This window comes from Cyprinodon variegatus, unplaced genomic scaffold (assembly GCF_000732505.1).
Source record: "Cyprinodon variegatus isolate N-32 unplaced genomic scaffold, C_variegatus-1.0 Scaffold847, whole genome shotgun sequence".
In the NCBI taxonomy this organism is placed as follows: domain Eukaryota; kingdom Metazoa; phylum Chordata; class Actinopteri; order Cyprinodontiformes; family Cyprinodontidae; genus Cyprinodon; species Cyprinodon variegatus.
In genome coordinates, this window is record NW_015151300.1 from 1 (window position 1) to 27,505 (window position 27,505).

Here is a 27,505-nt window from a genome sequence, read left to right on the forward strand (position 1 = left end):
ATAACATAATAGTGAAGAGTTAAAAGATAAACAATGAAATAATGAACTGTAAAGTGTTTTAACAATATAAAAACACTACACCTGGAGAAAAAATAACCAATATCCAGCTATGGACAATTTTACAGTAATGGATATTTGAAAATAGCAGCAACATTATAGATATGCAAAATGACAGCAGCATGTTATTTAACTGACTACCATAGAAACTGTGCAAAATCAGCATGAATGTAACAACTTATTGAGGTTGTTCTGAACAGTGGTGGTTTTTAAGTCTTACAGCTGATGGGAGGAAGGATCTGTGATAACGCTCCCTGGTGCATTTAGGATGCATCACACCTGATGAACGTTTTTAGCCATTTGGGGCTCAAGTAAATATACAGTTAATAGTATATATTAACACTGAAAGTGCCTTAGATATTTTTGGGTTTAAGCCTTGTGTTTGTAAAAAGTGTCACATTAGAATGTTTTCTACATCAGCCTGGATTTATTTTGTCACAATATAAATAATCCTTGCCTCAACATTTTCAGGTAAAATTTTATTCTTAGATTGCAGAACTTCTCATAATTTTTATTGCAGTTTTTTTTGTAATAGACCAGCCATTTTAGCATTTCTTTAATATTGCTTGAGTGACTTTCTGGAAGATGTATTCTTTTTTTTTTATTATTGCCTCAGTAAAAATATTTGAGGATTGCATGACTCTACCCACCTAACTTTGTCCCCAATATTGTGCTTAATGCACAGTTTTCAAATATAACATATAGATAACATATTATCTTTAGCCCTGGAATAGATACCATACGTACTCAAACCGAAATTCATCTTTATACTTGATATATACTAAACAAACTGCATATCTGTCTCTTGCTCAATCAAAGGCTGCACGAAACTTTGCCTGATCTCCGGTTTATTGGCTGACCTTTAAATATCAAGTTGCTGCTATCGCTTAATCTTGTTGCTTTACACAGTAAATAATCCGCCCGTATATAACCCTGCACACCACGGATGTCATGGCAACATAATAACCATTCTCACTTGTCTCCAAGATGGACCACAATGCCAACAACGTTACTGCAGAGGTGGGTAGATTACGCAAGAATTGTCATCAAGGAAGAGTTTCACTACTTATATCTTTTTTTTTTTTTTTTTTTTTTTTACTTAAGTAAAAGTTAAAGGCGGTCATCCAAAAAATTACTTATGAAAGAGACGATTTAAGGTATTTTAAAAAGTCTACTCAAATAGAGTGGTTGTTGGATCCTAACATCTAATTTTATGCTTAGAAATAATGTTGTCAGACAGATGTGATGTTGAAGTTCTGATATTTTAAAGTCTATCTTTGACCATTCATCAATTTTATCCTTTGACGAATGGTGATATCCATGAGCATATATTCTCCTGCTGGTTCACAAAGATTATTTGCAGTGCATATAATAATAGGTGCTCTATTTCTGATTAGAGGCGTTAAGAGAAGGCTGCACTTCTCATTTGTTTCAATCGTTATAAAGGCCACCTATTTAGCCAACATTCAGTCATTCACCCATTCTCACTGATGGTGGCAAGCTGCATTGTCCACAGCTGCCCTGTGGCTCACTGACAGAAGTGTGGCTGCCATACAGTGGCGCCACCAGTCCCTCCGACCACCATCAGTAGGAAATGCTGGGGAAGTATCTTGCCCAAAGACACAACTACACTGAAAGCTGGAGCTTGAACCAACAACTTGAACCACACTCCATATCCTACGCCACCGTTGCCCCACATGAGACTAAAGAATTGAATGTTCTTTTGTCTCAAGAGTCAATATGATGCATATGATTTTCAAGGCGTTTTACCAATCATCAAGCTGATTGGTGGGGACTGTCTGTTTTGTAACAATGATGCTGTAACAATGGTTTATCTATTTTAAAAAATGCTAAAGAATAAATATATTTAGATGTCAATTATATATTTTATAAATGTATATACTTCTGTCAGATTTTCTCTTTCAGGGGTCGCAGACAAGGCCAAACGATGGCAGCCCACTGTTCATCAAGGGGATGGGTTAAATGCAGATGTAAATTTCTCCAATGTGAGATCAATAAAGTAAAATTTTTAATATTATTATTATTATTATTATTATTATTATTATTATTATTATTATTATTCCTCTCAGGTACTACAGGTGTCAGCGCTACAGACACATGGCTGTGTTTTTGTAGGAGAAAGCAAAGGTGTTAAAAATGCAGAAAAGAACACAGAATCGAGGAATAGAGGAAAGAAGCTGAAGAAAGGTGAACAGAGTTAAATACGTGAGGCTGTGAGGTGAGAAAGAAGGAAGTGAAAAAACAACAGGTTAAAACAAAACATATATATTTAAGCTACGCATAAGCAGTGAAGGTAGTTCATGGACAAAGAACAGGAGAAATGAATTAAGCACAGAATCAGGTACAAAACAAGTACATTAAAAAGAGAAGATGATTACATTCTGACATCAGAGAAACTGATTTTATTCAATATAAATAGTATAAGAAATCAGTATAAGAAATCAATATAAATAGTATAAGATTTATTAACTTAATTATTATAATTTAATTTAATTTTTATTTTGTTTTGTTTTGTGGAAAACTTTATATATAGCACCCCGCTCCACACTCCATTCCAATAGATGGCGGTAATGCACATTAATAATTTTCTTTGCAACCACCATAAAAAAAAAAGACGAAGAAGAAGTAACAGTCCATCGGCTCGCGCGTCAGTTTGGCAGTTGGGCTTGTTCCGCTTACCGTTACACCTCCTGCTACTTTTCGACACCTAAACAGGTAAAATTTAACAGTTAAGTTTGGTTTCTAATTTAAAATTCCACCTTTTATCTTGGTGTTTAGACTTTTCCAAAACATTGACTCGTAAATCTGCACTAGAGCTACAAGATAAAGTTAGCTTACCTCAAATAAGCATGGTTTAAATTTTCAACTGGCACACTAGCTGACTTGTAAAACTGGCTACAATTGTTTAACGCAAAATAGTTTTCACACATTTACCTACTTATTTACACTTAAACGTGAGAGAAGCGCTGTGAGAAATAAACCTAGTGCTGTTAAGACTTTAATCAGCAGGTGAACACCCTGCAGCCCCAACAGCAGAGGGCAAGTTCAAAAAACAAAAAAACTCGCACCTCTACCTGGTCGTGTTAAAATGTTTAGAACTACAACGGTATTATATCGATATTCTGACTTTTATTGGGCGTATTAGCCATGGCAACCGTGCATTTAAGCGCAGATCCCTCCTCATTGGGACAGAAATATGAGGACTGAGCTCAGCTCACTGAGGCAGGGGAGCTCAGTTTTGCCAACGCGAATTTTCCGCCATTTCTTTAACCCTTTATAGGGCACTCAGTGAAATACTTTGAAAATCCAAATTTCAAGCCAGTACTGTTATTAGAATCCAGGGCAAGACCTTATTACCGTTGTAACATTCAAAACATATGCATATTTTGATGGCAAAAATCAATGTAATAAGAAGTAACGCCAATTGGCCCGAATATATTAATAAAAATAAAAGTGCTTCTTTAAGAAATTCATGAAAAACATTCTAAGAGTGAAAGAAACAATTTTTTTGGTCCAACATAACCTTAGAGGCATTAATGCTGATACTGGTATTTACATTTTTTAATTTATAAACCTAAATATAATTGTTAACTAGGCTTATTAACTTTTTAATAAGCTTTTTACCTTTTTTGTTAACTTTCTTTTCAGCTTAATTTACAGTAGCTATATATCATTATAGGGCTTATCTAATTGGTTAAATGTCAAAATAAGATGTACAGCCATGTAGCAGCAATGGCTGGATATAGATCTTGTTCTTCTAGACCTCACTGAGGGATGGGGGGCTCCATTTGTAAGAGGTATGCAAGTGATCAAAAATGGTATCTGCCCTATAAAGGGTTAAAAAATAAAATAACAACTAAATCTAGCGATCGTTTCCTGTCTAGTTGACGACTTTGGTGATAATATTTGTACAGATAGCTTCTGAGTTTGGTGTCTTCAGTGAGTGGTGAGTGAAGGAAACCCCGCTCCTTCAAAACACAGCTTCTGCAGTCAGAGGAAGAGGAGCGGCGACTCTGTTTCCTCCAATGATCTCTTTATTCACTGGATTGCACATAGACCGAAAAAAACTGAAGTCACTTGCTGCCATCTTTGTACTCCCCACTTTCACAGAGTTGCACCATAAAAATGCCAGTCGCGCTATAAAAATACCGACGTGTGTAGCATTTGGCTGCAACAACACACAGTGCTCTGCTGGGGAAATGCATTTCACATGTTTTTATATATATATATATATATATATATATATATATATATATATATATAAATAAAAATAACAGACATGTACTTGTTATTCAGTCTAGGGCTGCAACTAACGATTATTTTGTAAATCGATTGTCAATTCTTTTTTCTTTTTTTTTTTTATTTATTAATAATCAGCAAAGATTCCTGAAAGAAGACTTTTTACAAAAGTAAACCAAGTGAAAATCTTTCCATTTGAGGGGTTCTTGATAGTGCATATTACAGATCTAAAAGATTTATTTTTTTTATCTTAAATGCAAATATTTTATTTTATTTTTTTTTTTTTACAATTTTAGTATAATTACTGCTCTAAGGGGGTAGCTCTGTTATCTAAAGATGTGTTAGTGTCTCTACTCCAGTTGACGAGTAATAGATTTCTATATTAGTTGACAGTTATTTCAATAATTTATTAATCCGATTTAATTGTTTCAGTCCCAATTCAGTCTTGATTTTTAATATTGAAGTTGTATGTAATGTCATTAACATAAGAATGTAATCAGTAGATGTATATTGCATGTACAGTACATCATCAATTCACCATATTTGGCACATCATCAGAAGTTGTGTTTGAGCGTGTGTAATATTCTTAATATCCAATACCCCTGAAAATGAGAAAATGGTCATTGTTTGACATGTATTGCTTACATTCCGACTGGTCTAACCCACTGATCTCTATGAATAAATGGAGAACTGGGGTGTGTCTCACGAAGCAGGTTTAACAAACGCAGATTCAAATTGATCTAGCCTGATGTTGGAAACTCAGTTTTCGGTTTCACAACAGCTGCTATGAATTAGTTTAATCAACTGCAAGTAGAACCACTTAAGAGTTTAGCAAGTGCATAACCGGTATGAAAAGCCATTATCAGTGGAGCCCCCGATTCGACGAGTCACCATGGCAACAGGAAGTGCCTACAGTATTTCACCCCTACGAAATTAGAGATTTTTATGCAGAAATGATATAAAAAGGGAGTTTAAAAAACAGAGAAACAGTGCTACAGCTGCAAAGGAGAGGAAGATGGCAAAGGAGAAGATTGTTGTTCGAGTTAATGTGAAAGTTTCTAAGTTCCATTTGTAGATCACTAAAATAAGATTCTTCCTGATAAAAATCTCACTCCTAGACTGAACTTTAATGATACATTTTCTAAATTACATTTTTGTAGCAGAAACTGAATTTTAGAAATTAAAAAGTGAAATTATACTTGTAAAAATTAAGTTTTATATATCTAGAGAGGTTTACACATCTTAAGTGTCTGTTGTGACATTTATCAGCTTGACTGAATATGTATTTATAAAATCTGAAATTTCTTCATTGTTAAAAAAATACAAATGATGACGTGTATATTAGGAATATGGAGATCTGAAATCGATTTCTAGACCTCCATAATGTTTAATCTACATAGATGTAAATGACATTTTGTTTGAGATGGTCATTTATATAAAGAAAATTTGTTTTTTTCAGATATCAACAATACAAATTCAGTAAAACGAATACATATTAATACGACTTGCCATAGTTGCTGTTACCGTGATATTATGGGATTATTTCCTAAGTGGTAGTGGATCAATGTATCCATTTATTTGAAATCATCTCGCAGCAGGCGAAGATGAAGAATAAAATAATTGTTCTAATAGATGGAACTTCATCATCTCATGGCGTTCTTCAGTTTGATTCTGTCTTCTTTTACACAGTAAATACTAAGTGGCTGTTTCCAGCTGCTTCGGATGTTATCATCGCGATAAATCAGAGTGAATCCTAACTCTAAAATAATTCCTCTCCCCCCGCAAAATTAATCTAGTGTAATAGTGTAAAGTCATGTGTAATCTGAAAACTATTTCATTAGTTCCTTATGTACTGTAAAAATAAATACAAATGATCCGCATGTCGCTCATATTAAACAAACCAAAAACAAATAAATCTCCTTTGCTGTCACTGAGTCGTAGAATCCTCTCCCTATAAGTATTTAATTTTCTGAAAAAGTGCTGATCATTCTTTTATAAGATCCTCATCAGACAGACATTCAATGTTTGTTTTTCAAAAGCTGGACCTAGTTGATGATGTTTACTTTTATGCACAAAACTACAACAAAAATCTGACTAAATCAGAAAATAAAACGCCGTGATTGCATTTAAGGAGAGCGGAGACAGAGGGCACTCTGAGTTTATTAAGGAAAACCTGCTCCCGACCAGGTTCTCTGGGGAGAATGTTACTACGGTGACTGAAACAGAGGTTGAGGAAACTCTCTTTGTGAAACGGAAAAGTCAGTTTCTCATATTTCAGGTTTAGAAAACTTAGTTTTCAGTAAACCTGCTTCGTGAATCGGACCCCAGTGGTCTAACCAGGTACCTATATGGCGGCTGGTAACTTGGCAACGTGTACTACCAATGGCCAAAAAGCTATCCAGTGAACACACATCAGTGGTTTCCGCATTCAACATGAGTCACACTTGAAAAATCTTCCACTGATCCACCCCCAAATTAAAAAAGTGGGATGTAAATATAATATTTTGTTTTGACTGTTGCACTAAAATAGTTACTCCCTATATTTATTTTAAACAAAACTCCATCCACATTCTGCCCCTGTTAACTGCCTTTAAGTTAAATTTGATAACATCAAATTGATTTAGTTTCAGTTCAGGTTAAAATTACCCAGAAAACTGCAAATATTTTATAAAGTTTATCTTGAGTTTTAAATGTTTTGAGTACTTTCTGTCTTGCTAATGTTGGTGTACATAAGCAAGACATGGAAAAACATGTTTTATGTTATTGTATGTTTACCGTATCTTCCCTTGGTTTGAGTTTGAAGACAACCTTATATTACAAAGGGAAGAGACACGCAGGTAGTTTGGTGTTTGTGAGTGGAAACCCCATGTAAAAAAAAAATAAAAAATCAGGGGCACTATGTAGTTTCTTAAAAACATAAAATCTACATTTTTTTTTTTTCTGTGCTCCTAGATTTTTTTTTTATGGGACCACTAGTGTTCCTGGTTAGAAAGCTAAGATACAGTTCTGATTAAGAGTACTAAGATAATGGTTTCATTCAACTGCTGTTCTGCTGTTACTTAAACTGCTGTCAGGTATGTTTACTGCAAATTTCTGGTGAAAGAGAAGCAAAAGTCCTAAGTAAAGCTGTGCGTTTCCATAAAAAAAAAACTAAAACCCTCTTCAGTCTGTTTGATTTTGTGCTTTCGGATAAATGAATAATGATTTAAAAAAAACAAACTATTAGCCACACCTTAAGATGCCACCGCAGAAGCAGATTGTTTTGCACACAATCCCGTGGATTTTTCTTTGTTGTTTGACAGCTTCTTTTTTTAGTTAAGCAAACAAGACATCAAGACTAGGAATTGAAAAGTTACATTTTAAATGATTCCAGAGAGTTAAAAGGTTGAACCCATCTTGGAACAAAGCCTTAGTAGGCACTTATGAGAGAATTTTAGTTTGTCATATTGCCAAAAATGTTTTTAAACGGCAATGACCTTGCCTTGAAAAAATGCAGCCAGTGGTATAAGACATTTTATATTTAGTATATTGCATTTTTTATTTTGATTAGAGTATAAAAATTTTTATATCCTGGCAACCTTAGGGACAGGGCCGATCCGATACCAACTTAATTTACAGATTGGAAATCCATAAATTAACACAGGGACATTCGGATCTATGCATTTTCAACTATGTAGTCTGCTTAAATGACTCAGCAGGTTGTTCCTGGTCACAAGAGCACCAAGACTTTTTGGCAAGTGGAGAGAAATGGGAAAGGAGCTGCCAGGAATCACTGCTGGAGTCATTTAAAAAAGAAAGTAAACCATCGACTGATAATATGGAAGCAAAATTAATCACAGAGAAGTTTCTCGACTTTATCGTTAACCAGCCATCATCAGTGGGGGAAAACTAGGGATTTTGTAGTCGATTGATACTCTTTAGTGACTGCGCTACCAGAAGTATATATCCAAATGTCAACAAAAATAGCTGAAAAATAAAAGAAGTTCCAGCTCTGAGCTTCATTACAGATATTTGGACTTCAGGTATCTGCACAATATCAATAAGTCTTATTGTTCACTGGCTTGACTCTTGATACTTATGGCTTCTTTAGTGCGGTGCTTCAGGTGAAAATGTCTAGTTACAACCTCTGCCTCCACCACCAAGCTGTTAAATCACCGGCACATCCTTTTGGAAAAAGTGCATGTCATTCTATGGGACAACGCAAGTAAAATGTCAGCTGTGATAGACACCATGGTTGTTTGCTGTCTTGGTTGTTTTCCTCACACTCTGCAGCTTGCTGTGCGTGATGGGCCTGATGTCACAAACTAGTGTATGTGATGCATTAGCAAACAGTAGAAAGATTGTTTCAAGCATTCACAACTCTGAGTCTAACTTGGAAGTCTTGGAGCTTGAAATACAATCTATGGCGACCACAACCACTCCAACCCATCTTGTCCAAGATGTCCAGACAAGATGGAACAGTTCCTTCTATAAGATCAAGAGCCTTCTGAGGGAAAAGCAACATTCTTTGTGCCTACGCTGCTGACCAAAACCTTCCGGAAACACTTTGAGCCGACAAGTGGAGTTTACTAGAAAAAGCAATGACTGTGTTTGATTCCATAGAGGAGTTGATGACAAAAAATCAGTTCAGCAACATCCACTGCATCCCATCCGTCACAGTTCTGAAGCCCTGTCTGCTGAAGGAGAACAGTACATATAGCAGCATCTAAACGATAAAAAGCTGTCAACAGGCACTGAACCCTATACACTGTTGCCACTTTCCTGGACGCTCATTATAAGGACAGGTGAACCATATTTTATTACGATTTTCCTGTGACTGTATCGGAGCGTGTGAGCGGAGCGGGCAAAATATGGTGGAGCACAGAGCGGTTTTTAATTCAAAGGCTTGAGCAAGAATGTGTGAGCAAACGACAATTAAATAAAATTTTTAAAATATTTATTTGATTGATTGATTGATTGACTTAAAACCTAGGCCAATGCCTATGCCGTTTTCTGTGCCTATAATCTGTTATAGTCTATGTTGAATCGCCGAGACGAGGATTGCATATTGTGTGAATAAAAAGTGGGATAAAATATCATAAAAACATACACTAACTATACTGAACAATATAGAGTGGGTTTACATAAAGTGAAAATCGCACTCATGCATTATACACTATTTAGTCATTTGCAATGGGATGCGAAGTGACCTTTTTCAATGTAGTCTAGTATAATAACTTAAAAACTTCCTCAAAAAGAACCTGCCAATGTAAGAGTGAGATGTGTTTAACACCATATCGCTCCATCAGTGTAAATTTCTTGATGAGTCATCTGCTCATTTTTTGTTTTTTAGCTTAATTCAGGTCACCTTTGATGCCGAACCTCCTTTCCCTTGTTCAAAATGATGCTAAACGTTTTAGTGAGATTATTTGTGTGTATAAGTTGTTTTGCACTTTATTCTCATAATATATGACATTTGGCCCTTTTCTTTTTTATATTTCATATTTGAAAACCTTTAATTTGTTGATGAAATGAGTCGGTGGCCAACATTTCTGCTGCTCAAATGAAGCAGCTCTTTATAGTTTAGCTTGAGAGACGTACAGAACCACCATGGCTTTAATTTTGTTGTTCAGAATGATGCACACCGTTTTCTTTATATTGTGTAATAATTGTTTATAGTTGACTTGTTGCACTTTTTTCCTTTTCTAATATTTGACAGTTGATGACTTTAAATTGCTGCTGCTACAAAAGTCAATAATACACTTTTTATTTATTTGAACAATTTCTTCTTAAAAGCTCTGAATTGTTGATGCAACAAGCCAGTGGTCTAAGCTTGTGCTGCTCAGATGAAGCAGCACCTGATATTTTGTTGAGAAGTTATAGGTAAAGTGTTGACTTTTATCTGTGCTGTTTAGTTTAGATGGAACTCTTTTATTGTGTTTCTAGAACTCTTTGTGGCTCGTCTTTATATTTAATAAATATCAATTTACAACCATTGCAGTTTTATATTTACTTTTAGGATGGGAATTTCCTCATTTCTGACATCCTTACTTCAAGTTTCCTTTGGGACAGATGCTTATATGTGTCCATATACTAGCTTGTAGAGTGTAGTTTTAACCTCACATAAAATGAATAACGATAATAAAACTCTGGTATCGGGATAATGCCACTATCGGCAAATATCCAAATTCAGATTTCGGTATCGGAAGAGAAAACATGGATCAGTGCATCTCTTGATAACCTTATTGCTAAACCATATAAGTCACTCCTAAATATCAGTTGCCTTTCAGTTTTGTAATATCAGAGCAAACCTGGTTCTTCTGTTCTTCTCAAACTATTAGGCTTCCAGGATGTTTTCATTTCGAGGGTCTAGAGGAGCCACATTTTCAGGAATGCAAAAGAGGAATGTGCCAACAGCATCAGAATCGAAAGATTCAGACCCATCTTCCATCGATGGTCCTAAGGATTATCACTTAGTCGGACAGGAAACTAAGACCATCAGACCCAGTAAGCTTTGGAATGGGAGCTTCCATTCACTACTCTTGATAGTCTTTTTGAAAGTGACACACAGTTTCTTGATAGACTTTCACATTTAATGTCTTTGTTTTCTCACTATTCTTTTTTAAGACAACCTGGTGGTTTAACCTGTTTTGGTTTTTTTTTCCTTTTTTTTATGCTGTTTTTATTGAACTCAGGTCCTCCTGAAAAGCCAAAAATCTCTCCCAAAATGCTGGTTGAAAGATACAACAATGGCAGCACCGACGCCGTGTCTTTGCTTCATCAGCTTGCCCGTGTTCTACAGTTTAATCTGGAAATGAAAGAAACTGTAACCCCAGGTGAGAAATTACCGTAAAACGTTTCCCCGACCTACTTGTGGCAAGTGTGCATGGTTGAGTGGAAGGTTCTGCTTCCACCCAACCATCAGTGAATTGTTCCTGCACTGTGTGTGTGAAAAATGCTGAGTAACAGAACCACTGAATGTTTTCATTTTTATGAGTAGGTGTCTTCTTAACTAATTGACATTAAAGAAAATTGGTCTGTATTGTCATTTTTTTGGTATTTTCTTTTGTTTGTGTTTTAAGTCTCTGCTACTGCAGTAAGAATATGGAATTCTGGTAAAATCCTTTTTTATGCAAAGTTTATTAAATCTGTAACATTTGAAAGTAGTTTTTAGGAGACTGTAGGAAAAATAATCTTTCTGTGAGTACTAGTTTGTTTTGGTAATAGCTGTGGCAAACAATATATCCTCCTGTGTGTTCAAGTTTTTGTTAAACAGTATGCAATCTTTTTAATTACTCTTTTCTATATTACTCCTTTCTTTCAAGACAGAAATTAAAGAAGTGCTAAATAATAATAATAAGCGCTGATAAGATGGGCTATGATTCATCATTTGACCTTTTTGGATGCTATAGGCATAAAAATGGCAATCAGTAAGCCAATCCAACTTAAGCAGCAATAATAGACTGTATAGAACACTTTATAAGTGATAAGATTTTTATGATCTCATTTCTTGTTTGTGTTTTTTTTTCATAGGGAATGTGGCAGGATTTTATTTTGCCTTTGCTGTGGTGATAGATGGTGCACAGCAGAGGACTGGCTGTGGCGTGACTAAAAAGGAAGCTCGTCAGTATGCAGCAAAGCTGGCTTTGGAAGACTTTTTGCCGACATTGGACTGTTTCAAATCTGATCTTCCTCAAGCATCAGGTTTTGTATTTTGAGAACATTAATCTGTTTTTGTTTGATACTTGAAGTTATAACATTATGAAAGTAATTTGACTAAATTAAGTTGTTTTGGGTTAAAATTATGATTTTTAAACTTTCTTCTACTGTTAAAAAACAAAATAGAAAGGTTGGTTGGGATTTGTTGTCATGTGCTGCATTAGATATTTCATAAAGGAAAAAAAATTTTCCCCCCTTTTTCTTTTAAAGCACTGCTTGAAAAAAAAAGCAAAACATAAGGCAGCAATTTTTCAAACATGAAGATTTTCTCTTTAAATGGATGTGAAATGCATTAAGATTTTTCATTGTTTTGTTTTTTTAAGAGATGATAAAATACCTTTAACCAGTGGTATCCACATATTTTGCAAAAGGGTCCAAATATGTCAAGTACTCAGGGGATAAAAAGCTTTTTTGTTTGTAGGTTATATGAACTTGTTTTTCCAACACTTAGTGTTAAATTACCTCTGTTAAAGTTAGAGAAGATAAAATTAAAATGTGTGTCACTGGTGGTTTAATATGATGCACATGGGCTGAAGAATATCAGGGATTTTCTAATCTCTTGTTTGTAGATGCTGTTCTACCATTGCCAGTGAAGACGGAGCCATGCACCTCTGGCAGCCATCCTTGTAAAGCCTTTTACGGTAACTTCCCTTTTCTGTTTTTTCCATAATTGGATGGATTGAACCAACATCCTTCTGTTTCAGTATATTACTAATACAGATGTATTACTAATTCTGTTATCCTACCAATGACACTGGTGGTATTGGTGTGACCACGTCTCAAAGGAAAAGTTATATTTGCTGTTTGCGATCTACTAACATTAGAGGGTTTTCAGTGCTATGGAGTTAATTTGCTTTAGCTAACATTGGTTTGTTTTGCAGATATTCAGAGTACATTTTTACTCTGGACTAATTTTGAACATGTGGGAACCCATTCTCCTATAGATCATGTGCAGGGATAGATTATCTCATGGAAAGCTTACAAACCATGCTGCTGTACCCGTACTTCTCCTCCTCTATAGTATATCTAAGTATATCATGTCTGTCATGAGAGAGGCTTATTTCATGGCTATTATGATACAGTGACCCTTACTGAGTAATCTGCTTAGAGCATAGATACACTCTCCTTAAAAAGTCAATTGGAAAATTTTAACACTTGAATATCATATTGTTAGACACACAAGTACGTTTCTTATTTATGGAAAAGATACGACTCAAAAAAGACTGATATTATTCTGGAATAAATTTTCTCAGTTTTTTTAAACTAAATGAAGTCAAACTGAGATGCTCACATTAGTAGTTAAAGTAGATTTAGTTATCCCCTTAAGATATGTCTGAAATCATCTGCTAAACATCATCCGTTCCATTTCTAGTTCACTTTTCTTTGACAAATAAGCTTCATATATAAAAAAAAATAAATAAAAATCCTTTATCCTGTTTTGCCCAGATCAGATCCGTAGAGCTTATTGATTTTATTTTGTTTTTCAGAAAAAAAGAGTCCAGCCCACCTTCAGATTTCACAGGCCGTGAAGGATCAACTCTGTAAACTGATGAACAACCACACCCAGTTCTCTGGTTGCGGAGACACAGCAGCAGCATTCGTTCTCAGAACTCGTAAGTATGCTCTGTTATGGCAATGTACAAAAATGTTCCCAACCAATCATTAGTTACTAGATTCAACTGTGCTTCACTGAATTATTGTTGAATCTAATGACTTCAAGGACATGCAAAACAATAATACACGAAAAAATCAAATGCTGTTATTTAGAAAAGCAAAATGCAGTTTGCCTAATACTTAAGGTGATTAAGGGCCCAATCCATAGTGCTGCGTGCTGTCAGGGATGTCATGCTTGACGGAAATGCAGAGAAGTGTCAAAATGTTTTCAAAATGCGATCAGTCATCTGGCTACATGCAACACAGTGTGGAAATATTTCACACGAAAACACCTCAAATCAAGACTGTTGCCTGCAGTGTCTACAAAGCTGCTGCACTGAGAGCTGCAAGATCTTCGTGACCTAAAATTCAGTCAACTTGATGTAAATCTGTTTTTCGTTTGGTATAAAGTCAGAATAGGAAGACGGAGAAATGCTAAATTGTGTTAAAAGTAAAAATCACATATTGACAGCAAATATTGAAATTGTCTGTATTTATTTAAAACAAATAAATGCCTATTATGTGTTAGCTGCGCTGCTGTTGAAAAGAGTTCAATGACTTCTGATTGAACTCCATCTAATCTAATAATAATAGTAAAAAAAAATCTGCATTAGATATGTAAATCAGATTTATAGTGCATAAGTAAAATTTATTTTGATTATTATTCTCTAAGAATACCTCTTAATAAATAAATAAATAAATAAATAACAAACGGCTGGTTCATGTTATCCCTATAAATGCTTGTTTAAAAAAAAAAAAAAGTGCATTGTGTGAACACATTCACAGTCCCTGTAGCTTTTTTATGAAGTTTACCTTGTAATGGAATTATTGGTTTTTACACATATTTTGTAGGTTACAATACTGTTTCTGCTAACGGCATTGCAAACATTTGTTGGTTTTTGCTGTTTAAAAATTTCCACACACTGGTGTTATTGCAATTGAAAGTCTATTAGCCACAGGTAGTGCTGGACAATAAATATCAATATCAGTCCCAATCTCATTTTATTTAATAACAGTGATATGATGTTGAAATGCATTTCCTGTATTTTATATTAGTATTTTATTATATACATTAGTTCACTGTCATAAATCTTGGCCATGTAAGTGAAAACTTACACCACAGACACAGAGCCTGTGACTGCAGCTGTGAGGGGGAGCTAAATGCAATTTGTAATACATATAATATAGGTAATCCAACATTTGCAATATAGAAAGTGATAGAAAATTCTCTAAAGACATTTAAAAATCAAAATAAACATTATCTAAAAAAATTCCAGTATTCCAGAAGTTATTTTAATCTTATTTGAAACTAAATCAATTTTTTGTTTTCAAATTCAATTTAAAAAACAGTTAACAGAGAGACATAGAGTATGAGACAAAATATATATACATCCACCTTTTTAATTTAGGGGATTAGTGGAAGCTTTGCGCATGGCTAGCCCATGTTCAGTGGGGCAACAGCAGAGTTGCTCTTTAACTGTAGAAACAGGCTGCTGCTGCCTTAGTGTTTGGGAGGAGGGAGGGGCTCGCTCACTCCTCACTGAAGACACTAAACTCAACTGCTTTCACGTTGTCACATCTCCAACGGGACAGGAAATGGTTGCTAGATTTATCAATAGTCAGTTTTGGGAAGAAAAAAAATGGCCTCAAAAGTTGCTGAATGTAGCGAAAAATTAAGCAGAATTGGCAACAAGATTTTCACCTGCTTCATTGAGCGGATGACGGTTTTAACAGCGTTGGGTTCACATTTTCACATTGCCTTTCTCATGTTTATGTGCTAATAATGAGGTAACTGTTTAAAAACACAAGTTTCTGTGGCTGTTACACTCAGTCTTTTGCAGTTAACCCTGAGCTCACTGCAAAAGCTTTAAATAAAGCCAGTTTGTCTTAAAGTGCATTTTTCTTGATTTGATCAGGTAAATGAGACACTTTGCCAATGGAATAAGAACATTTACATTCAAAATAAGAAAAAAAGCAACTGAAGGCTAGTTTGTATTTTCAAAGCTAGTGTTAGGATAATTATCATTGAAGATGTGAGTTTATTACACCTTGGTACTGGCTGCCTGCTGCGTGTCAGAACTGATGTTTTAATCTAATTAAGACTGGAAATACAGTTATAATCTTCATTTTGTACGTGGCAAAGACTTGGAAATTGAATGAGAGCAGTGTTCTTCAGCTAAGAACGAAGTGTAATATTTTGATAAGGCTGGAGCCATGGATGTCATCATCTGCTAACGTGTATGATGTAAAATAAGATGATGAGGCAGAATGTAGATGTATAAAATGCCTTTCTAACTGTTAATCTGGGCCACTTCCTGAGAGGTGAGCCCGGAGGTGTGCAGCTGCCTTCTGTACATTCAAAGCACTTTCTCTGATCAGAATAAGATTACAATTTCTATCAGAATCTGTTGTCATGCCTCCTGGTTATTTAATAAATATAAGTTATGCAGTGTTATTTAAAGAGTTTGTCCCGAGTGATCTCTTTTCATGGAAAAGAACCGGAGAGATGGAGCATCAGGGTGGATACACGGAACCTATCTTTAACACTACTTAGTTTTGCAAATTTATCCTAGACACTTTTAAACTGTCTTTCAGGCTTAGGTGTCTTTGTCCCCTTAAAGATATGGAAGTTGATTATTAAAAAAATGATGGAGGCTTGACAGAAAATCTGGAAAAAAGCAAGAAGCCGTGGACTGAGGAATATAAGGGGGGAGAAATCCCCTGGTTAAATGTGCATTTCCTAAGATGACCTCCACATAAAAATGGTTAAATCTGATGTTTTTTCATTATTTTTAAAATGTTTTAGGAGTTTCATAGATGTGGAAAAATTATTTTCATAATTGTTTCCAGGCATCTATTGGTAATGTTTTGAGGATTCTTTCATATTGTTAATATCTATATCAGAATTGGTTGATTGAATTGGTTAAATAGTCTCATAAAGGGCCTTCAGATGACATGTGCGCCATATAAATGAACTGAATTGAATAGAATCCTCCTCGGCTCAGGCTCCTCCACCCCTTCCCACACTGATGCGCAAAGTTGGTTAACTTCGGCTGACTGCAGAGACATGTCATTCATAAAAACCATGGAGGAGGGAGAGAGCCTGAGCGTCTCTACCAGCAAAATGTGCCATAATTACAGATGTGTTCAGAGCAACAAGTTTGGCACTGAAAGCAGGACCATCAGCATCAGACAGTGAAGCAGACCTACTGAGTTAGCAGAGCAGGCGGACAGGCTGATAAACAGCTGAGGAGGAAGGGCAGGAGTAGGGGGGACATAAGAAGGACAGCAGAATGAATCCTAGCAGCCTGCTAAGCAGTAGCTAAAGATGTTAGAATAAGCAGATTAAGATAAGAACAAATAAAACCTTTATTAAATCTCAAAAAGTGAAATTTATCAATTTACATTCTTCTCAAAGAGAAACTGTTTAAACTGCTTCAAAAAAAACATTTTTTTAAATCTAGTCTAGACACCCAGACATGGTTTCTTGCTCTCTGACTAATACTGGGAAATGACTCCACGGGGGAGGAGCATGAAAACTAAAAGATCTTCCTCCTATTCTACTTTTAGAAACTGCATGTCATGGCACTGAATATGCAGCCTGATAGTCATGGTCCAAATTAGGTCGTTCTTTACTAGTCAAACATGAAAATCACTATCCTCTTAGCGAAATCCATCTTTTTAAATCCCATATTGTTAGAATCAAAGAAAGAAATAGTTTTTAATGTTTACACATGACTGTAGTGGAAATAAATACATTGCTTGAGAAATATTGTAGGTTTAGTAAACCTTGACATGACTCAGAGGAGATAAGTATATTATGCAATCATGCCACATAATTGGTGAACGAACTATTACATAATCACAAAACTTCTGTGAAGCACACGCATATCCTCTACTTTAAAAGGTTGTTCATTACCTTTCAGGGAAATGTGAACTACTGTAATTTTAGAAATATTGATAACATGTTAGTGGAGCATATAGACTCTAAAACATATTTGCTTTAGGACCATTTTGATAATATCCTATTTTACATCGAGTTACTTTTTTTTGTTGTTGTCCCTTTCTCAGTTTAGAGCATTGAGTTACCTCAGATTAAAGCAGGAGCAAGTGCAATGCTGGTCTCAATTATTAGTCCTTAATATACAGCCATCTAATATTTATTTGAAACCTTTAAAAAATCCAACCTTTGAGTTACATTCATTAAGTGAGGCAGAAATTCTTTGTTGCCAATAGGGCCCACGTCTTAGAAAAGGGGTCTTGAGAATACAGAAAGAGAATTTAGATAATTTCCAAGTTTTTGTGGGATGTAGGTGTTCTAAATAAATTGATGATTGGTTTTGTGTCTAGAGAATAATGTGATGAGATGGCTAGGGGCTGTACTGTGGGGCAGTGTGTAGCGCTGTTACGCTAGGTTCTTGGTTCAGTTCCCGGCCCAGGATCTTCCTGCATGGAGTTTGCATTTTCTCCCTGAGCATGGGTGGGTTCTCTCCAGGTACTCCGGCTTCCTCCCAAAGTTCAAAAACATGACTGTTGGATTAATTGGGATGTCTCAATTGGCCTTTAGGGTTGAGTGACTGAGTGTGTGTGAGCATGGTTGTCTGTGTTGCCTGTTCAGGGTGTACCATGCCTCTTGTCCAAACACTGCTGGAGATGGGCTCCAGCCCCACTGCAACCCTGATGGAATAAGCGGAAGATGGATGGATGATTTGGCTATATGTTTTTAATCCAAGGATATCAAATAGTTAGAAATGCCACTCACTCTCACAGATTCCCAGAATATTTTGGAGAGGAATCAGCCCCCACTATTGTTGGTCCTACACTTTGTTGGCCTTTTGTGTTTTGTATTTTTTTTTGCACCACTAGTGGCTCGTTTTTCCAACAGTAGGCTGACAGGAAAGTGGGTATGAGAGAGGTAGAGGGGGAGAGAAATGTGGCAAAGGATCACAGGTCAGAGTCGAACCTGGTTTGGCCGCGTCGAGGACTAAAGCCAAGGTTTCCGCGGGTCATTAAAAATCATTAAAAGTCATTAAATTATTGTTTAAATGAAGGCCTTAATTAGCATTAAAATGTATTTAATGTGATTACTGTAGCATTTAAAATGCTTTATTTTTTTGTTTCTCACATGTGTTTATAAACACAATTTCATCAAATATTATTTTGCGATATATTGGCGCAGAACTACTTCCAATTGATCCTAAAGCCGTATGTTCGGAATAGAGGCTCAAGGCGGAGAAAAAGCTAGAGAATGGAGAAAATGCAAATTTCAACAAAAGTGGCTGGAAAACAACGAGTCTGGGACATGGCTGCAGCCTGTTGACTACAAAGATGACGAAGGATTTTTCCGTGTTATATGAGGGTCATGGTTACTTGTTGTGATGGAATTAATTATTATAATTATTAATTAAAGAGCATTAAATTAGTTACTCATTCCTGTTTAAACCCTGTAAGCCCTCCATACATGGGTCGTGCCCGCTACCCACTTTGTTTGTTGCAAAAAAACCTCATATGAATCTCAAAATGGGACAAAACATACTTCCCTAAAAAATGTTACTTTCATGTTTAAGGGATATTTATACATTTTTACTAGAGGTTTCCAAAAATGTGGAGAGTTTCATTATGGGGTAAGCTGTACAAGTGACACAAATGAGAACTTATATTGTTGAAAAACACGTTTCAGTAAAGATGTTTAGGTAAACTGTGACATTACTCATAGAAGAAAAAGAATTGCCAAGAAGGCCTGTTTTGAAATGTTTAACTTAATCCTGTTCTAGCCACTGGATGTGAGGTGGTCGCTCTTGGGACTGGAAACTACAATGCCAAAGAGTGTGTGTCTGCCAATGGACGGATTGTGCACGATTCACATGGTGTTGTGACAGCAAGGAGGTCTCTTATGAGGTATTTATTGAAAATATTTCTTGATCTAAAAGTTAGAGTTGATTCAGGTTAACATGTTGCTGTGGGTTAACATGAGCGACTACTGCCGACTACTGTTTCTGTAGATTAAAAATATTTAACTTGAATGTGTATGACCATAACTTGATTGGTCTTATACATTTACTGACTTCTCACTTTGTTAATCGCTTTGTTGGTTGCCTTCCCCTGTCTTTGTTTTTTTTTTCTCTTTTTTTTGGTTGCATTAAGTACATTTATTTGGTCTGGAAGCATTAGTTTGCAATATTTTACACAATGACCTAACATGGCCCAGGTTGCTATCTCACACAGAGCCATAGAGGCTATTCGGAGGGTACCAACCTTTACACATACAGCACACATTGACAAAAATGTTGCACCAGAAGCAGGCTGTTTTGTTTGAGCAGAAAGGTTGGATTGGGTTTAGTTGTAACAGTAAATCTTACTCTAGAAGTATTAATGTAAATACAATACAGTTAAAATACTGTTTAGTTTTTATAAATTTTTAAAAATATTCCTACACGAATGCAATGTTTATGTTGCAATGCATTCAAGGTCAATGATTTATGGAAGGTCCTATATCACTATAGCCCTTGTCCAGCCAAAACGCCAATGAGTAACTTTAATCCTTTTCAATTTGAGCTGGAGTGCATAACGATCAACGATGTAGAAATCACAAGGGGTAAACAAGATGAGAAGAGGGGAGAGTTGGCTAAAGAAGCAGGTGTTTGTGCAGCTGTTGCTTGGAGATGCTAACCCAGAAGGAGAGTTATGCCACAAAGAGCTCCATTTTCTGTTCACGATACGCATCAGGAGCTAAACCTTCTCTCAGATATATTAGAACAATGTATTTAAATGACTGAAAGATATGTCACCATCACTTAAAGCACACTATCATCTACTGATTTGATTTCACATTGCTCTAGTTACTTTAGCAAACAGTAGATCACAAGCTGATTAGATTTGTCTGTATCAACAGATATTCCATGTATAATGCTTTAACTTTGAGACAATAGCTACGTTTACATGCGCAAAATTTCCCCGATCCGATCCAAACCTTGGTTGATCGGAAATTCAAAATCTCCGTTTACATGGACACTAAATGAAATGATCCGATCATGACGTGTGTATACATGTACCAAGCGTTNCATTGGTTAGCTAAAGGAAATCATCAGAAGCAAGCAGGTGTTCTTCAAACTGCAAACATGAATTGTCTATGCCATGCTACAATGTAGGATTCAGAGAAAGATGTTGAAAGGTCGGACACAGGCGTGAACGTATTGGGAGATGGAGACCAACAAGACCTCCCTCATCCTTGGCCCTATCTCAAAGAATTTTTCGAAGTAGTCGAAAAATTTAGCTTTTAATTTATATAGTGGCATATGGCTGTTTTTTTTAAAGGTTACTTTATACTTTAAGTAGTTTATGAAGCACATACTTTTTCACTTTTACTTGAGTAAAGAGGTCAAGTTGATACTTTACTTTTACCAGTGTGTTTTTAAACTGCAGTATCTATACTTCAACTTAAGTAACAAACGTGTGTACTTTTGACACCACTGAGCACATATAATAAATTAAACTGATTAAATACATTTAAATCTACTAAACTATATCTGCAATTAATAGTAAATCAATTATTGGTTTATAACGTACTCTATGAAAGGCTCCGCAGCACTTCAAGCCCATTCTGTCTACCTGCTCCTGCTCCTGTGCTGTGGAAGTTGCACAATGTAGGAGTCATAATCTTTTTTGTTTTATCTTTATCTTTTTGACGCTAATGTCGAATTGGTTTATCTCCCAAAAACGCATGCAAATAATGTCCTATTTTGAGTTAACATTCTGAACATGTGATATAAAACAACAAAAGGAAATGCAAAGAAAATTGTCTTTTTTCCCCATTGTGTTTCATCATAGCCTGGAAAATGAGGCTCAATTTATCTCAGAGGTCAGCAGCAAAGATGTGAAACGGGTAGAAATGGAAACAACTCTGCTTATTTTGAAATTACTTCAAATGATGCTGGCTTGTTAGGCCACTAATCTACTGCAAAAAACGTTTCTGCTGAATTTCTACTTTCCTTGATAAATCACAACATTTATCTGCACTTTAGAAAGTCAGATCTGACCTAGAGACTTTAATATCCCAACTTTTTGGTATCCTGGGTCTAAGATGACACTGTTGTGCACCTTACCATGCAAGACACTACAGCATATCTTATCTACATCACATTCTATCTTCTCTGTATTATAAGGTATCTCTACCGGCACCTGCTGATGTATTTCAGCAAAAATCCCAGTCTGTCTGAGAAGTCTGTTTTCACACAGAACGTCAACAGCAACCTCCTCTGCCTAAAAAGTGAACTCACCCTGCATCTATATGTTAACCAACTTCCAAAGGGTGCAGCTCAGATCCCTAACCAGCTGTAAGTATTTGTTCTTAATATATGTTTATTACTGCTTCTTCAATTAGCCATTAGCATAGGTCAGTGTTTGTTTGTCACATCTATAACCAGGGAATCCATGGCACCTAAAAATAAATAAGGCACCTAGAGGTGTATGTTGTAACACTGGTTAGTGGTAAACCAGTTTGTATAGCCAGTTACAAATATTAGAGTAGGTTTTGGAGAAAATACAAAAAAATGTTTAGAAGTAGTTTTGCTGAACTATGTGGTTTATTTTTGATTATTTTACTCCTAAAAAATCTGAGTTACATTTCTGGCTACTCCACCCACCTACAGTTACTTGACTTAATAAAGAAGAAACATTCACTTCATGTTGAGTGTGGTACACACCATGGCTGAATCCCAAACCAGCTCCTAAACACCAGCCCTAAGGGATAACCCTCAATTTGCACGTTCTCGTGCAATATTAAGTCCCATCCCTAGTGTGTAGGGCAAGTGGACTGTTCATCCCTTAAATCAATCAATCAATAATACTTGAACTTTATAACTATATAGTGAGTCTGTGCAGGTTCAATAGTATTTGGCAGTGGGTGTAACGACGAACTAGTGGAAACAAGGGCATTCAAATGTAAGTTCCGCTGATTTGCTAAAAAAAGGATCATTAATGCCTAAATGAAAGGTCCTCTTAAAATAGTTTTATTTGACTCTTAATTTTAATCGAATGATCATTCATTATTACTTTTATAAGATTCAAGTTATTTCTGTGAACGTTGGACGTTTTTCTTTGTTTGAATGAAGGATACCAAACATTTTGTCCATGTATGTTGGAGCGTCCGGACATGGATTTTCACTGTGGGTATTACCATCTATGGGCAATTGAACCTAAAATTAAAACAATTAACTTTTATTAACTACTACATGAAGTAATTAATGAATTATATCCAAATTTATTTTCATAAGATTTACAAAAGTTTGAATAAATGTTTGGTAGTGATTACTTAATATTCATTTGTTGGGAAAATATTTAATCTTATTTAATTTCAAAACTAGTTCTGTCTTATTTACTTGGCTTTTTATTACAAAGTTTAAAATTTCTAGTTACAATTATTTTGATTTGATTATACACCAAAGTCCTGATTTTACCCTCTGCCTTATTCCTAGTCGTCTGAACCCCTATTCTGTTACACCCTGGCAAGTCAACAGTGAGATTAGCCTTCACCTGTCAGTGGGGGGCAAGGTATTTTACAACGACTTTCAATTATTTGTCGGAATACAATTTTATGTCGCTCTTCAGCTTATTTTATATCGTATTTTATTTAAATAACAGTCCATATCAATTTTTCCTTCAAAGGTGTTGTCAGTTTTTTCCTCTGCACTTAATAACTCTGCTAGCGAGATGGTCAGCATGTCAAGCACTGACAAGATTACACAGTGGCAAGTCCTTGGATACCAAGGGGCCTTACTGAGCCACTTCATTGAGCCGGTCTATGTTCAAAGCATCCTTGTAGGTAAGTCGAATCCCGCATCTTTGACTCGAGCAACCGGTTTGTACTGCTTTTACAGCATTTTTTCACATAAATGATCAAGAACTTAGGTGTGTAATATATTTGTCTTAACAGCATCTAAATACTCTATAGTGATCAACATTATCAGTAGGATTTGGTGGGTTGTTATAATTGTCCTAATTTCCAGCAGTTTTCTTTGTTCCAAAGACTATGTTAATAATAATAATAATAATAATAATACATTTTATTTAACAGCGCCTTTCTTGACACTCAAGGTCACTTTACAAATAATACAAAAAAAATAAATAAAAAGAGATGAAAATACAATATACAGTTGTGTATACATGTTGTCTACTTTCACCATGAAGCATTCATTGGAATCAGTTGTGTTTAACTAGAAAACATCTTAAACATCAAGAACACCGCCTCTGGATGGCATCAGTTTGCTAGTCCTGGTATAGACTATTACTGTTAGATCATAATAGTTCGGGTAGATTTCCTGAAAATGTCCTTAACTCTAGGTGGATATTAGACTTCAGTTCAGCTAACTTATTTTATTAGGATACATTTTTTTCATCCACCTAAATTAAATGATTTGATACGTATATACCAATGGTTTCAAACCCTGCTCCTCAGGACCCACAGGCCGGTTTGTTTTAGATGCGTTTCTCCTCCTGCACACCTCCATTAAATGACTACAGTACCTCCTCAGCAGTCATGAAGAGCTGCAGAGGCCTGTTAATAATCCACTTATTAAAGCAAGGCATGTGGAAGCAGGGAAAAATCTAAAACATGCACAGCAGTGGGACCTGAAGAGCAGGGTTGGGAACCGTCACGCTACACCAAGTATTAGAGGGAGAAATATATTAGGGTGTTAGTAATTAGACTTTCCAGCCATTAATATTTGGAACTTACTGCAATCACAAATCACCAAAAATACCAGTGGGAACATGCTACAGGTCTACCGTTTAATTGCTTTTGTGCCAATCAGTACTTTTCCATTCATTCTGAGTATTTTTTGTAAAGCCTTTTTTAATTTAAAAGAAAATGTTTCCCAAATAGAATAGTCTGCACACAGTGTCTCGTTTTCTACTATAAATAACCTATTGGTTGAATAAAAAAAACAAAAAACAAAACAAGATTTAACTCTTAAAGGGTTATGTGTACATTTACCCCAAATGTATGCATGTTAACATTAAGCGGTGAATAAATTTAGATCTGCCTAACGACATTCAAGCCAAGGTTTAAACATAGCTCCGTTTAAACGCACAGTAAAATTGTGTTAACCCAGAGTTGGATATGAAACTGAAATAATTTTTTTGAAGAGGGGAAAAGTTAACCTAAAAATAGTTTATCTTACGCTGTCAGTACCTTCACCTTGCTTTGAAGGTGGGTGCTCTTGAGCACCAGCAAATTCCCCAGTCTTAAAACCATGATAAAAAGGTGTGAAAATATCATAGTTTCCATGTTTGAGGGATGCTTATACTCCCCACCCATTATAATTACATGGCAAACAATCACATTTGTCCAGTGTTTAACTAAGGGAAACTCCAAAAGTAAGTTCACCTATTCTATAAAAATGTACCAGGGTACAGCCCCAGATTATAATGGCTTGGAATGGTATGACGAATTTAAAAGGAGAGTACCAGGTCCATGAGCAAGTCTGTAATGCTATTATAGTTGTAATTTTAGTAAAGCTCAATGACACTTTTATAAATAAACAATTAAGCAGCACCTCATAAGCATCTGAGGCACATGAAGCGTTTCACCAGCAGCAGCTTCTGGAGTTTGAACATTTCAGCTTTTGCTGCTCGATGCACCACATCGACCAATCAGAGAAGCTGATCTGGGAGCTGGCAGGGAGATGGAAACAGCACTGCTGATGCAGAGCGCTATGATCACTCCACTGAAACGGCTTTTCACCTAAATCAACTTAAAATGTCAACCTGCTGGCAAAATATGTTTGCGTTTATAATTCTAGTGCCTGCAGTTTGCACCATATACCTGAAAAACGCCAATATCTCCTTGCAGCCACCACAAACGGTGGGGGAAAACCCCAAACAGGCAGCCTGGCCTGTTGCTGGATTCCCAGTGACAGCGCACAGTCTGTATGCGGGGTTCTGCATGCCTCCGACACTGAATAATATTTTAAGGCAGGATTATAATCTTGATGAACTGGCTGCACAGATGATGTTTTGAGATGGACTTTCTCACCAAAAAAATATAATAAAACTACTTTTTACCAGCTTATCTCAGCAAATATAGCAAAGCCACTCTTGCTATTGTGTGCTATTGAACACAGGAGCAGCAGAAGCATCATATGCATCTGGATACACTTTACTGGACTTCACTTCAGGAGCATCAAAGATGCTCTTGTAGCTTGTCTGACCTTAATACGTACAAGCTTTAAAAATTAAGCAGTAGGCACTTTTTTGCTGCTTAAATTTATTGACCATTTCAGTTTGTGATTTTGCCTGAGGCCAATGTGTTTTACTATGCATCATGTGTCTTACATTACTTTCAAATGCTGCAAAGGCCTTACCACAATAGAACCCTGGTCCTATCTTTATCAGACAGTCGGACAAGGTATTCTATTTGCAGAAGACGTCGCAACGTTTTTATTCAGCCCGGATGACAAAGCAACTTCATGAGGTTTTGGCCTTAAGGAAAGGTGGCTTAGCACTGAGGAGTTGCAATAAAATGAAGATGCAATAAAGGCTTCAAATTATCTTCTAAAAATGTATTCAATGAATTAAATTTTGGAAGATTTGGAAAGATTAACTTTTGTAATGTATTTTTTAACTTTGCAACTTCATTACATCCGAAATTTACAACTACAAAAGTGAAGCGTATGTAAAATATTTAAGTCACAAATATTGGGTTCCCATAAGCGATCAATAGAATTAGATGAGTTGTTTTATTTTCTCACACATCCCAGGCATTTTTAAAATAAAGCCAGAAAGTCTTTTCAGATAAGGACCTAGCTGCTAATTTACCAGCTCCACTGTCATGTTAACGAATTTGTAACAGATTATGTGAAACCTTACAGGTGACTCTGGCTGCACTGAAATCCGTGGTATGGAGATATCTGTGAATGAGCGAGTGGAGGGAATCACCTCCCAGCTGCCCATGTTCTACTGCGACATGCGACCCCAGATTAGCCTAGTGCCCTCTGTGGTCACCTCTAACACTGGCAGCAGGTTTCTGACCAGTGGCATCAACTGGAGTGAAGGAGACAGCTCTTTGGAGGTTGTGGATGGTCTTGAGGGAAAAACCATCGAAGAGTAAGCATACCTAACATATTTTGGATAACATTTTTTTTTTTTACGTTGGAAGAACGGCAGCATGAACATGGAGGCATCAAAATAAAAACAATTTTTTTCATAGCTGGCATACGATGATAATGCAGGAGTAAAGTTAGATAGTTTTATGTTTAAGTTTAGTTGCAATATCTCCTAATGGATTTACTGCATTACAGATTTCAAATTTTTTTTGTTTTGTTTTTGGTGATGGCTAAATTTGTCAACTTTAAATCACTTTTAATGTTAGACAAAGCTAAACTGAATGAGTACTTCCCACCATTTACAGCTGTTCATTTCATTTGAGGAAACGCCGTTCAAACTAACATGGCCCTATGGGCAGATATAATCACCTTCATTAATTACATCATTTGTCATGTTTATTTTAGACTTGGAATCAAATTATTAGACTATGATCTTGTACATGGTCATGGAACTTGGGTTACTGCGCTTTCACATTCAGACTAGCTATAAGTGTCATATGTACCTGTTATTTTTTTTTTTTGTTTTTCATACAGTAATGTGACAGGGGTCCCGCAGGTCCTTAAAAAGTCTTACAGTAAAAAGCATTGAATTCTTCAAAATAAAACCAAGGCCTTAATTGGTATTAAAATGTCTTAAATAGTCTTTTGTAGGTCTTAATTTTTAAAACATCATAAATAGGATTATTTTTATTATGATTTATTTTTGCAATCTAAATAAAACATTTAAATTTACCTTT

The 27,505-nt window shown here is 35.8% G+C and overlaps 1 protein-coding gene across 1 annotated transcript in view; it reads left to right on the forward strand.

Annotated features, from left to right (window-relative positions):
- Nucleotides 1-2,724: 2,724 nt before the first annotated feature.
- adad1 (adenosine deaminase domain containing 1) overlaps nt 2,725-27,505 on the forward strand; it is a 28,988-nt gene continuing 4,207 nt past the window's right edge. Inside the window, exons 1-11 of the mRNA XM_015397261.1 lie at nt 2,725-2,793; nt 10,638-10,803; nt 10,992-11,132; nt 11,830-12,000; nt 12,585-12,656; nt 13,503-13,628; nt 19,443-19,566; nt 21,831-22,001; nt 23,142-23,217; nt 23,332-23,488; nt 26,535-26,769. Coding sequence (XP_015252747.1) covers nt 10,647-10,803; nt 10,992-11,132; nt 11,830-12,000; nt 12,585-12,656; nt 13,503-13,628; nt 19,443-19,566; nt 21,831-22,001; nt 23,142-23,217; nt 23,332-23,488; nt 26,535-26,769 — 1,430 coding nt within the window. The 5' untranslated portion in view covers nt 2,725-2,793; nt 10,638-10,646. The remainder of the gene's footprint in view (nt 2,794-10,637; nt 10,804-10,991; nt 11,133-11,829; nt 12,001-12,584; nt 12,657-13,502; nt 13,629-19,442; nt 19,567-21,830; nt 22,002-23,141; nt 23,218-23,331; nt 23,489-26,534; nt 26,770-27,505) is intronic.